This window comes from Pinus tabuliformis, chromosome J (genome assembly GCF_031772625.1).
Source record: "Pinus tabuliformis cultivar Carrire ecotype Pingquan chromosome J, CPIR1, whole genome shotgun sequence".
NCBI lineage: Eukaryota > Viridiplantae > Streptophyta > Pinopsida > Pinales > Pinaceae > Pinus > Pinus tabuliformis.
In genome coordinates this window covers 1,456,865,164-1,456,879,385 of record NC_142295.1, presented here as the reverse complement: position 1 = coordinate 1,456,879,385, position 14,222 = coordinate 1,456,865,164, and the positions used below count along the sequence as shown (strand labels likewise).

Sequence of the window (14,222 nt, the reverse complement as noted above, 5' to 3'; positions counted from 1 at the left end):
TGGTTCTTGACCCTAGTCATACCGGGGGATGAAGGAAGCAATGTCTCAATTCCATAGCATTACATTGGCAGATGAAGACATTGCTTGACATGGTATTAAAGGACAAACATGTGGAAAGATACAATGTGTTTGTCTCTTTAGAAGACATCAAGGGAGCTTTAAGAAACCGGTGTTTCTTCTTGGATAAATTGGATGCAAGGGTGGCACATCTAGAAGGCCACCTTCATTGTGAATTTGATCTTCCTACTCCTCTCAATTTTAATGTAAAAGACCTAGCTCCTATTTCTTCCTCAAACTCTTAATTGACTAAAATGTGTGTAGCTATTTTGTTTTAATATTATGTTTTAGAGTGTCCAAATATAACTAGAATATCTACATCTTTTATATTAAATGTAATGAGTAAATGATTAAAATTCCTAATTTCCTCTGAGAGGATATGAAACATGGTTGGATATTGTAAGCAATACAAATATTAATAAAAAATTAATTAACTATAGAATGATTGACATAAGTTATTTTCCCTTTAATATAGTCAACTAGGTAATACCTGCTACAAAAATCCGGCGGAACAACTTCACAAACGAAGCTTGAAATCAATTTGACTTTAACACCGGTAGGAGAAAAATGTATCTAAACCATCATGTTGGAGGCGAAAGAATATAGTGATGGGCAACAAACGACAAAGGACCATGTTAATGTTTAGGGCCAACTGATTTTCACGTGTCCACTAATTCAACAATGCTGGAAGCAGGAAAACCTACTCTTCCACTATCACGTCCCCAAATTCGAGAGGGAGGGAATATTATTAAATTTATGTAGACGAGAGGTTTTTGCAAAGCAAACAAAACATTTCATATCACCATTCTATTATATTATTTAATTACTTTTGCCCGTGAACGACTTCTTAAAATAATATTTTTAGTAGAAATTTTCAACATTACAAAAATATTCGAAACTGATTTGACGCGTTTGGTGATATTTGGACTTCGTATAATAAAAATAATAAAAAATAAATAAATTTAACTAAATATTTAAGAATATATATATGTTTTTTCAGAGGGAATATTTTTTAGATGAGGAAAATATATGTTTTGACTTTAAATTTAATAATGAAGTTTACAGTGATTATGTGACTTGTCATAATTGAATCGCGAAAAAAATAACTAGTTTAGATTTATTTTAATTTTGTATTTATCCAGAGTTAAAAAATTAAATCTTGAAAAAAATTAAAAATAAAATTATGATAAAACTAAGTTAGTTTAATTATTGGTTTTTATTAAAATTATTCTGATGTGTGTTACTTTTCATTTCATATTTAAATGAATTATATATATTTATTTTAATATTAAATATTTGTTTATTGATTTAAAATATGAAACATATTCTCGTACATAGTAATTGAATTTAAAGTGATAATTTAACTCTTTTACATTTTAAAATTTTTATTTGAAAACAATAAAATTAAATTATCTATAATTAGAAATCGTTCAGCATGACTATACCCATGTTATAATAGATGAAGTTGTTTTTTCGAGATATCAATTAACGCTTGACATTTGCACTTGGCTTTTGCGCGAACCAAATCCTTTGCTTTGGAAAAAGGAAAATTATTTGGAATTTTATGTCATTAAATAGGTTACACTACAAGAAAAATATCACACGAAAAACTATGAGTTGTCAAAATTCTGAGTCTCAAAATTGTTAATGTTTTCATGATGCTACAAAACATCACATCTACATTGAAGAAGCTCGGGCCATTGCAAGGGTTGATCATTTTTTCATCGGAAGTTTAGGGAGACCATTGAAATAGAAAAGAAACCTAGTTATCTTAACATACATAATTGCTAGAAAATGAATAATTATTGGGTCCTTGCCCCTTTTTCTTAAATTATTTATTTTAGTTTTATTTATTTATTTATATATTCATTTATTTTATATAATCTAATTTTTATTACTTTTATTTGACTTTTTTATATGTAATGGTTTTTCCTCTCCATTTGATTTAGCTTTAAACTCTTAGTTTTCCTTCTTATATTTATTCAAATCTGTGTTCACCATTGGCTCTCTTATATTTTAAGATAAGATTATTTATCTCTTTTATTACAATATAAATAAATGAATGAATAAATAAATTAGATTTAATTATATTAAAAAAAATCATGTAAGTCTAGGCTATATTTATTTTTTTATATCTTTTTTTAATTTCATTTTTAATCTTATCTTTTTTTTTTTGCAATTCTAGTTTCATTTCATTTCATTTCTTTTCTGAGTTGGTTCCTTTTGATTTATTTATTTATTTTTATATATTTATTATTTATATTTATATATTTATTATTATTATTATTATAACATTCCTTATTAATAAATAAAATTTATTTTTCTCAGTCAAAATTAGCCGTTAGATTGTAGCCATTATGTGTAATTATCTCTACATCCCGCTACTTATTATTGTGTTGGTTCATCCGTTATGAGTAATTATCTCTACATCGCCCTATTTATTTATTGTGTTGTTATGAATCACAATGGATGGTTCAAAAAGAGCGATAAATTGTCTTTGTCATTATGAATAATTATCTCTACATAACTCTACTTATTTATTGTGTTGTTATAAACCACAATGAATAGTTCAAAATAGACAACAAATTTTCTCTAATATAATCATGACCTAAAATTTTCTTAACACTCAAACAACATATCTTCCCTTTAAAATTAGAGCATACAATAATTATTCTTCAAACCACTCTAAATAAATCTAATCAACATTATAAGTTATAAATTTACTTAATAAAGAAAAGGAAATTTTATATGATAAATTTTAACTTATTTTAATAAAAATATTATTATAAAAATTTAACCAATTTTAATAAATTTTGATAATGAAAAATATATATATATATATCAGCGTTACGAAAGATAAAATGAATCCCAATATAATTTCACTTAAAAAAAATAATATAATAATGGAAAAGTTAAAACGTCGACTTTTTAAAATTAAAGTAAAAACCGCACAACCAAAATATCATGAAAAAATATTTAAATACTTCTGCATTATTTGGTCATAATTTTGTGCCGTGAAAGGTCGAAAAGGCGTAAAAAAGTTAAATATCATAAATAAATGATATTTTATTACTCTTTGCTCCAGGATGATTCCAATCCAATAAAGCTTTTATATATATATATATATATTTATTTCAACATTTAATTGTTTTTAGTTATAGAAATTAGTTCTATGCATTAAATAAAATGTATATCATTGTGTATTATTATGTTTAATTGTTAATTTTATTATAAGAATGTAGAGTAAAATATAATTAATTTTGTAAAAGAATATTAATAAAAAAAAAGTAAATTTTCACTTACATGTATAGAATAGATGGTGATAGGATATTATGTTAAGACATTTTTTGGTGTAAAGATTATTAATTTGAAATTTTATGAGCAAAAAACTAGCCATACTAAGGGTTGGTGTGGTAACCACCATGACTGCCTTGGTAAGCACTTTGGATGGCGGCTACTCAAGCCACATGTTAATCATGTAGTCATCTGAGTTGAGTTTGGATTGTGAACAACTTTAATGTCAAATAGAAGAACAATCTACCCAACAATGTGATATGGTCACCACGACCCTTCCGCATAGTGTAACCCCTACAATTGATTCCCACCCTTCATCTCTCCCTATGAGATTTGAACCTAACTTTTGATAAGGATACCCCTACAATTGATTCCCACCCTTCATCTCTCCCTATGAGATTTGAACCTAATTTTTGATAAGGACACTTTAAAATCTCAAGGGGAGTGGTTGAAGTTGGAAACCAACTATGTGATACATATATGTCTTTAAGTTGTCACTAGTAAATATATGATTTTACTTTTTTGTTGAATCTTGAATGATGATTATTTGGGACATTGGCTTACTTGTGGATACAATTTTGAGTGCAACTACCTTTTAGTTTTGGAGTAAGACCTAAAATTGTTTCTTATTGACTAAGAGCTCATCTTCTTAAGATATAAGGAAACAAGTCAATGACCCAAAACCTAAAGGCCTATGGCATGAGTGAAATTATACCCCTTATGAACCACCAACAAGTTATTCAAGTGGCATGATTTTCCTTGAATAAAAGTGATGAGTGAGCTCGAATTCATGGATAGCAAGCAATGATGATTATCATAATCACAAATTGACAACTAAGTGATGATAGGTTATGCCACCTTCTCTCTCTATATATATGTGGGTGAATTTTCTGAGTTTTCTAAGAAATTGAGGTTCATGGAGGCTTAGAAGTAGGAGTCTCTCTATATATGGGTGTATTTTCCCAGTTTTCTAAGAAATTGAGGTTTATGGGACCTTAGAAGTAGTAGTATCTACAACATACTTAAAGTAATAGTGAAACATGCTTATTCTCACATTGACCTTAAATGCTCAACTGAATGCAAAGACATATTATCTGGGACATTTATTTTGATGTAAATATGTAAGCTATATGATTATGTTCATATGTATTTTTGAGGTCCTTTTCTATGGAGCATGCTTTAGCTTAAGTTTAATTATAGAAGCTACATTGAGTAAGGGATAATGTGGCTCTCACCCTTCTTGAAAATAAACGATTTTAGTGCTAATTTCAATCCATTCCTTTCACTCATTGCTTGCACTAATCCTTTTAGATGGGTATGATGATTGGGACCATATATTCAAAGAATAGAGTGAAACAAGGTAGAGACACAACTTGCCACTATATTATTCAAATATCTTTACGTTTGAAAGATCAATAATTCATGATATCATTTTTTTGAAATTTGGCACAATAACTAACCATATTTTTAAAAAATAAAGTGAAAGAAAATAGAAAACACAACTTGCCACTATATTATTCAAACATCCTTACATCCAAAGATAAATAATTCATGATAATTTTTTTAAAATTTAACACAACACCACTCATTGCCCCAATGATATTTGATATATTATGATACACAAAGCCTGACAAATAAATAACTCACTAAATAATTTTATTAGATATCAATATCTTGCTCTCATGTTCTCTATAATACAAATAAAACTCGAGAACTCGAGATCAATTTCAAGAGCATCTTCATAATGTCACCTCATTAACCTTAATATTTGAAAAGAACCTTTACATTTTTTATATCTCTGAGAGTGATAATTAAAAATATTTTTCACCTCATTAACCTTAATATTTAGAAACCACCTCTGCATTTTTTGATATCTCTAAGAGTGATAATTAAGAATATTTGTGTTAAGATGTATATAGCCTAGATTTTAACCCTTTTCTTTCTTTTAATTTTATTTTTAACTTTATTGTTAACATCTTTACATATTATATTCATGCAATCTGAAACCAACTTCAACATTCAATAGGCATGGCTACCCAAACCAAATTAAATGAAATAAAATAGTGATATGTCAAAAAGCTTTTCCACTTTTGCAGTTGACGAGTCATGGTCGAAGTGGTTGGTTGCTTTTCTGATAGAAGCATCCTGCTACATTTAGCTGTGTTTTTTCTTGGGCAGCGGGAAAAGGATGACAGCTTCCTGTTTTTTAATTAATTCCATACACACTAACCAGTACCATGGATTTCGAATATAAGGTTGAATGCAAATGATAAGAACTATAATTGAGCAGAGTCGTCCATGGCGGCGGCTCCATGTGAACGGAGGGAAATTGGTATTCCATTCTAACTGCTCAGACTGTACTGCCGTGATAGCACCTGTCGTGTATTTTGTGTTCCCCGTCCTTACATTCAAAGGGTTTTTAAAATGCAGAAGCAAACAAACAGAAATTGCCAGCTTTATTGATTCCCTGGGTTTCTTTTTTCCCTATAAATAGCCATTAACGTGCCCACAGACATTATTAATATACTGTTTCCGACATCAGTGTTGGAAGCAAAGTAATCGGCTGCAATTTGAAATTTAATGTAGCTTTTGTCGGCCAAGTGTTGCAGGTTCGAATCTTGCAGAGGGTCAAGGAAAATCATGAGGGGTATGACGCTGATCGCGTTTCTGTTCCTCGCTTCTTTTACGCGCGCCGGAAAAAGCGAAACAGGAATTGGAATTCCAGAGGCGGAGGAGCCAGTGAGTTCGAATTACACCATCCCTGCAATTCCAGTTGATCAGCAGGAGAAAAAGACGTGTCATCTCGACCTCTCAGACGAACTGTTCGGAGGCGTGAAGGAGGCTTGCGTTAATGGCCGAAAGGGGCTTCTTGACAGGAGCCGCTGCTGCCCTGTTTTGGCCGCCTGGTTATATGCCGCCTACGCCCGCACAGCGCTCCAAGTGGCGCCCTCTCCCGTCCCGTCCTCATCCTTGTCCTCGGAATTGCAGCCTTTCCTTCCCGATAATGAGCAGACATGCGTGAACAGCTTGCAGAGCTCTCTCAAAACCCGGGGCATTAACATCCCCGAACCCAACGCTACCTGCGATCCGATACTCTGTTTCTGCGACATAAGGCTCCACCATATCACTTCCCTCACCTGTTCCAACGCCTTCAATCTCTCTAACAACCATAGCGCTGCGGCGCCCATGTCTGCGGTTCGAGCCCTGGAAAGCAATTGCACGAACTCTTCTTACCAGGGATGCACGAACTGCCTAAAGGCACTCCAAAAGGTAATCTGTGCCATATACTCTGTCGAAATTTGAGTGCGTAAATTTTCACCGTTAAAATTCATATTCATGTTGTTAATTTATAATTTTTTTTTAAAGAAAAACTGTGTAATGATGAACATTTCGCTGACATTCATAATGATGGTGGAGTATTTTAGTCTTCCAAATGATGGTGGAGTATGTACTTAAAACATTAGTCTTTTCAATCAATATATACAGTTTCCATAAAAGGGAAAACAGATTGAAAACATGAGATTCCAGCATGTATCAAATTTTTGAAGGTTCTAATTTACATCTGAAATTCATGTTGTCAATCTGTTTTTGCTTTTGAAAAAAGAGTGTACCTTGATTGAAATGATGGACTTTGGGGGATGGATGTTATGATGATGAGTGAAATATCCCCTCAAAATATCAGTAGTTTCAATCAAGATACACAGTTTCTGATTGAAGTTTAGTATTTTTTTTATATAGATTATTATGATAAGTGAAGTTTATACTAGTTTTTAGTTGATACTAAGTATTTTCTTTATATACGATATAATGATGAGTGAAGTATTCACCTAAAATATTAGTGATTCGAATCTAGTGATTTGAATCCAGATACACCATTTTTCGTTTTTAGTTAATACTTAATATTTTCTTTTCATGTTACACTCCTTTCCTTGATGGACCTATATTTTCTTTTCATGTTACACTCCTTTCGATGGACCTTGTTCCCCCTCAGTTTAACCAAGGCTCTCATCGGTGTGCAGGTCAAAGGCAGACCAGGAAATAATGGAGATCACTCAGACAGGACCAGCAGGATGTACAACAGAGACTGTAAATTAATGGGACTGACATGGTTACTGGCAAAGAACAAGACTGCGTATATTCCCACTGTTTCTGCAGTGCTCAGAGCTCTCATGTACAGTACCCCCACCCCTAACCAGCCTACGTGCAGTCCAGACAGAGAGAACATGCCCCTTGCTCTTGATTCACTTGAGCTTGACCACGCTTCTTCTGCTGCGACCCGTGCCTTCAGAATCCATATTGGTGGTGTTATAACAGTTTTCAGGACCATTGTAGTTCTCCTGCTTCTGCAGTCGCTTTAGGGGATAAATTTTTTTGTGGGTACTGCCAAGCTTACTTGGGCAGGGCTGGAACTGTAAATCCAGTGTGTATATTCACCGGAGCCATGGCAAAGGGGAACTTGTGGGTGTATTATACTAGTATTGTAATATTTTTGGGGACCATTCAGTGAGCGCAGGTTATCCATGGTTGGCATTTTTGCTTTTAGGTATGCAATGAATGAGCTGATCGTTGATATTGACATCAGGTTCAAACTGTAATGAATGAAATGCAATTTCTTATTTTTTGGGTTTTTTTTCAGGATTTTAAAAATCCCAAGGTGAGTTGTCAAATTTCAGTGTTTTGAGGCATAATATAAGGAAAGAAATGTAATTTTTTTGAGATTTTTTAAAATCACATATTTGAATTATCAAATTTGTATGATTTTAATACTTCCTAAATAAAATGCCATCAAAAATCTATTTCAACTAATTCTTAAAAGAAAATAAAATGAAATAATTATATTACAAACTTTTTAATAAAATTAATTTTCCTACTTTAAATTTTCAACTATCAATTAAATAAAATTCCAATTTGAATAAAATTCCCTTAAAATAAAATAAAATACGAAAAGAAAAAACAGAAACTGAATTTGTACAATTATTAATACACCGATTTAACCCGAAACTGAATATGTACCATTATTAAGACACTGATTTAACGAGAAACTGAATTTGTACAATTATTAATACACCGATTTAAATATTGTTGGAAACATGTGTTTGGAAATTATATTATGGGAGAATGAAAAAGGGAAAAATAGAAAGCCATAAAGTTGGAAATTATATAAATAGAGAATAAAGTTAAAAAAAAGGTAAAGTTGTATAAATTAAAACACTTTTTATGTTTTTTTGGTTATTTAAAATATTTGAAGTGTAAATTAGTTGGTTTGGGTTTATTTATGGGAGGGTTTGAACATGGACGTCATTTTAGTTGATTTGTTTGGGGTTTATTTATGGGAGAGTTTGAGTATGGAAGTTATTTTTTGCCATTTGAAATCTATGAGATTAGATGTAGATTTTGGGGTTTATTCATGGAAGAGTTTGGCAATAAAGGTCATTTTGAGAGGATTAAACTATAAAAAAGGTATCCAAGTTTTACTAAAATTGTGGTGAGAGTATTTAAAGGGCGTCCAAGTTTGACTGAAATTGTGGTGATAACACCTCTATGAGTTGATTGTTCCTCTTCCATCCAATAAACGGGTTGGCCAGTGTAATTGAAATTGTGGTAATAGTGTTCCTCTTCCATCCAATAAACGGGTTGGCCAGTTTGACTGAAATCGTGGTAATAGCACCCCTACGAGTTGATTGTTCTCTTCCATCCAATAAAAAGGTTGGTCAGTTTGATTGAATGAAATCGTGGTAATAGCACCCCTATGAGTTGATTGTTCTCTTCCATCCAATAAAAAGGTTGGTCAGTTTGACTGAAATCATGGTAATAACATTTTTATGAGTTGATTGTTCCTCTTCCATCAAATAAAGAGGCTGAGTTTAACAGAAATTATGGTAATAGCATTACTATGAGTTGATTGCTCTCTCTGGAGGGGTTACCCATAAGCTTGTAGTGTAGCCTGTAGGAAGATACAAATAATATGAAAGCAAGTTTCATCACCTACTCCGACTTTTGGAGTTTTGGTGTTTGGAGTCAATTTGCAATAGTTCCACCGGTATCCCATAAACCCGTTAGCCGTGCCTAAACTCAACAAAACTCAACCTAAAAAGAAAGTACTGTGCAGATTCCTGCTTAAAATAATGAAGTCACAGTTTGTGCAAGGATTTTGCATAATATGGATTTTCAAATCCTGGCCCTGACAGAATCCCCACCCACAACCGCATAAATTTGCAGAGTTGCTAATCAAAACCTGTAACTTAAATATCAAGATTTCTGAAATGCATAATGATGGCATAAACAGAAGATTCCGATCTGAACAACGTTGGCAGCCTCGAATGGTTCATGAACAAGCGACATTAAATGTGTATTCCTTAAACTATTCAAGCACTCTGCTCTCCTGGAGGCGTTCAATTCCGTAACTGTTCATCACATTCAATTAATTTATCCCACCAGGAATGAAGAAAGTCCACACATACCAGGCACGAGAAAGCTCTGTCTAGATTGATCAGGAATTTTTTTATGGCTACCGGGCAGCAGTTTTGAGGTTTGCCGTTTCAGGTTGGAGTTGTCTATAATGCGATTTTTTGGAGATTTCGGTGACGGAATCCGGCGGAAGAAATTGAGGTTAAATCTTGATTTGTTGCAGTTAAAATGGTTTTTTAACTGCATATTTGGATTCAGCACCCTGGAAAACCCCTGGGACGCTTTCATTGTGCAGAAACTAGCTATCAAACTTGCGATTCCAATAAATTCCTGCCGGATTTCGACCGGAAAAACCCGCCGGAAAGACTTTCAAAAAGTCGCGTTATAGACAACTGCTTTCAGGTTTGGGGTCGCCGTTTCAGGATTTTGCATTTTCCAAAAGGTATTCTGGCAGTAAGGTACGTTGGGTACTGCATTATCTAACAGGGGTACTTGCAGCAATGAACGCGTGTTCGGGTTCTGCAATAAGCAGCATGGGCAGACGTGACTAAAAGCAGTAGTTCTGACACACTGTTTGACGAAATGACTGATCGAGGAAAGGTTTGGGATTTTTTCCAATCTTAGTTTGTTTCACAAAAACTGTTTGACAAAATGACTGACCAAGATAACGAACAAGATTTCAACTTAAATTCATCATCTAGCATAGGTTGAAAGTAACTAGCTTGATAAAGGGGTAATAAATGCACAGGGCTGTATATTATATGCTGATCTTTAAATTTTGACAAACCAGTTATCTAACGGCAAAACCAGTTATCTAACAGCAAGCATATACAGCTTCGTAGATTTATGACCATGAACAGGCTAGTTATTTGTTCTCTAAAGACAATCTCCATGATAGATTGGAAGACCAGGTTGGGTTTTCGGAGAAACAACTGTTTGATTTGAATCAGCGAAACCTCATCCTTGAGCAGAGAAGAACGATAACTCAACAATCCAGTCATATCACAATTCTGGGAACGAACTTAGCAGAACTTGAATCCTATGATAGCTTGAATCCATCCAGGAATAACTCAGGCAATTCGATGAACTTTTATTCTCCAAGCTGATCTGGCTGCCAACAAAGACTCTCAAGTCTGCAAAAGTAGAATCTAGTCCAGATTCTTCTTTGAGGATTAGTAGGGAACAAGATTAACTCACTAAGTTCTCAAAGGTTTCTACTGGGTATATCCAAAGGTTTCTTCTAGGGTGTGAAATGCTTCAAAAGGGCATGGTTCATCCATGATGACTTGCTGAGTGTTAGACTTAGTATAGACTTTAGACTTCGCTCATTTCATTTCACCATCCTTCAACAGATGTAGAAATGTACATGATGAAGACCTCATTAGAATCAAATAAGAGGAATAATAAGTTGATATATTTAAAATGGTCGAGGTTACGGAGCAAGGGAAATGGGTGATTATTTAAGGTGGGAGAACTTGGATTTGTGATACTTCTGGTCCAAATCATCCCTTCTCATTTTCTTCAATGTAATGTTAGACGTTGAGTTCAAAGCCTTCCCTTTCATTTACTTTGTGGAGTGGTGAGGTTTTTTCTTTCATTTATTTATCTAAATTTTGAGATTAAAATTTAGAACACTTAAATGTTAATGGAGGAGAGAAAACATACAAATATGCCATGAAATTAATTATTGATGAAAATGTATGAATTGAATATATTACAAAAATCTAGAGAGAGATTCCATTAAGAAAAACCATTACGTGTGATCCGGAATGGATCACTATATTGTTTGTCATCCATCTCGATGCTTTCAGAGTGGGAAAAGTGGAGGAATTAACTCTCATGACCATTTTTACTGGCAGGACCTAGTGTGGCTATATTGTTTGTCATCCATCTCGATGCTTTCAGAGTGGGAAAAGTGGAGGAATTAACTCTCATGACCATTTTTACTGGCAGGACCTAGTGTGGCAAATTGGGTTCTGAAACCTTCTAGAAGTGTTTTGAGGCATCAAACGACATTTTTGGGGGTAAAAAAATTCTGCTTTATCGCCGCACCCTTTTTTTACTGTGCTACACTTAGGGACCTTTCTAATGGTGCAAGAATCGTGTCAATCAGAGTTTGTATACAAAAGTTATGCCACACAGAAATGGACCTTCATGTTTTCACCACCATAATTCGAGAGGATGTCATGTCAGTGCCCATTTTATGACAAAGGCGCCAACCACGTGATTATGATGTAGAAGACTCTAGAAGAGTCTATATTGTAACTTTGGTTAAGGGTTGAGATAGTCAAACCTAACCACTAGAAGGCTATCGGGTTGTGTTATAACTAGACCACTAGGAGGAAAAAGGGTTCCATTCTTTCAAGTGCATTTGTTCCATAGTTGAGAAAAAATAGCTAAGAGGGATAGGAGATAGAGCACACATAGAGGATTTGTGCACTGTAGTAGCCCACAAGCCACAAGCCATACTTCTTTGTACTTGTAGACATTTTCTATTCAGAGAAAGAGAGCAGAGCAACCCCACCTTCCAACTGGGTTTTTCTGTGAAAGGGTTTTGCAGGTCATATCTTGTGTCAAATGTGTGTATGAAATTTTATTTCAGTGTTCTATATTTTCTGTATAATTTTTAATTTGCATGCATGCACTATTAACAGTATTCTACAAATCCATAAATTTGAAAAGAAATAAAATTGTAATAGTGTAGAATTTTCTATTTTAAATATAACTTTATCATATCTGTTGTGACAAACTATCCAGTGGAATATCCACAGAAGTTTATGGATCAACATGTAATGAGACCAATTTTGAGACCCCTCTTTCTCAATCATCACTCTGGTTATATTGTTTTCTTATAAGGTGTCTTGTTGATGAAGTAATTAGGTTCGACTTTATCAATTACATATCTATCAAGTTCCCCTCTACATAAAAATATGACTTTATGACTTAAACATTCAAACTTAGACTATCATCCCCCCTAAGATTCGAATGGATCCTCCCCTTTTAGAAAATAATGATCCCCATCATCTCACCGATGCTAAGAAAAAGAGGGGCCCCATTATGTTCATTCTACCATCATGATTACAATGTACTGGGAGCTAATGAAGAGAAAGATTTTGTGTAGTTAATTCATAATCGTGGAAGAGAAAGCTTTTGTGTAGTTAATTCATAATTGTGGGTTTGTAGATGGCCCATAACCATCATGATTACAATGTTTTGAAGATAAGATTTTTATGTGGCAACCATGGATTCGTGGATTTGACCCATGACCATCATGATTACAATGTGTTGATTGTCAACAAAAAGAATCATTTTGTGTGATTAATCCATAGTCGCTAGTTCGTGGATGACCCATAATCAAGTCGGCAATTGCAAGCTTGGAAAATGGTTTTGTGTGGTTTACTCATACCATTGTAACTATGGGTTTGTGGATGACCCATAACTGAGTTGGAAATGGAAAACTTGGAGAAGGTTTTTATGTGGTTAACCCATCAAAGTGGATTTGTGGATGACCCATAAGCCTAGTTCCTATTTTTCTAGCAGTGGACGTCTAGCAGCAATTTTGTTTATAGCTTTTGTTACAGACGATGAAATCATTTTTTGTTGAAGATCCATTTGAGGTATTGAAAATATATCTCCCTTGATATAAGATACTTTCTTTGTCATAGCTTATGCGTGAGAAATTCCTTCCTGAAACTCAAGGTTCACATGGTTGTGTTGCTTTATAAAATTGTGTGGCTTCAATCGATTATATCTCTTAAACTAGGAAATGAAATAAAAATTAAAAACAAAAACCCATTTGAGCCAATAGAAAATCATTTAAAATGAGCTTATTATACACCCTATGAATGATTTGTATTGGTCATGTAACTTGTATAAAGTTTGTTTAATATGGTTGCCTTGTGTTTTATACATTATTATGCTTCAATGGCAGCTATACAACTAAGGGTAAGTTGACAAAAGGGTTGAAATGGTGTTGCCCATTCTTCCAAATTCCAGATGTAGATGTTGCATATATGGTTCCCATGGAGTTGTAGCATACTTTGATACCAATAATCCAGATATTTTGGGCTAAGATCCAGAAGGATTGAATGGTGAGAGAGGAGGAGAGAAAACATACAAATATGGCATGAAATTAATTAAAAGAACATTGATGAAAATGCATGAATTGAATACATCACAAAAAATATGAAAGGAGAGGGAGAATTGGGGAAGGATTATATTAACAATAACTAATACATATAATGCGGTCAATTTTGGGACCTGTTGTAGCGACTGCGACACCCTCCAAAATTTTGGCCTGCATCCAAATTTCAGAGCCTTCCTTGGTTTTTTCCTCTTGATGGTTGCAAACACTCGAGCTCATCCCATGATCTCTTGTTGAGTTTTCACACCCTCTTCACTTGATCGATCACTGGTCATCTTTTGGCATGTTGATCGCTATGTTATGCTTGTGAGTTTGTTCT

At 33.6% G+C, this 14,222-nt stretch overlaps 1 protein-coding gene across 1 annotated transcript; it reads left to right on the top strand.

Annotated features, from left to right (window-relative positions):
- Positions 1-5,546: 5,546 nt before the first annotated feature.
- Positions 5,547-7,966, top strand: LOC149232862 (putative GPI-anchored protein At4g28100). Its single transcript, XM_089379529.1, has 2 exons — positions 5,547-6,621; positions 7,371-7,966. Exons 1-2 carry the CDS (start codon positions 5,992-5,994, stop codon positions 7,707-7,709), a joined length of 969 nt encoding a protein of 322 aa, XP_089235655.1. The 5' UTR covers positions 5,547-5,991; the 3' UTR covers positions 7,710-7,966.
- The last annotated feature ends 6,256 nt before the right edge of the window (positions 7,967-14,222 follow it).

What these genes read in the sequence shown, in the direction of transcription:
- LOC149232862 (XM_089379529.1), top strand. Translation starts at nt 5,992, where the DNA reads ATGAGGGGTATGACGCTGATCGCGTTTCTGTTCCTCGCTTCTTTTACG. An exon ending in GCCTAAAGGCACTCCAAAAG is followed by an intron (nt 6,622 to 7,370) that starts GTAATCTGTGCC and finishes ATCGGTGTGCAG; the next exon opens with GTCAAAGGCAGACCAGGAAA.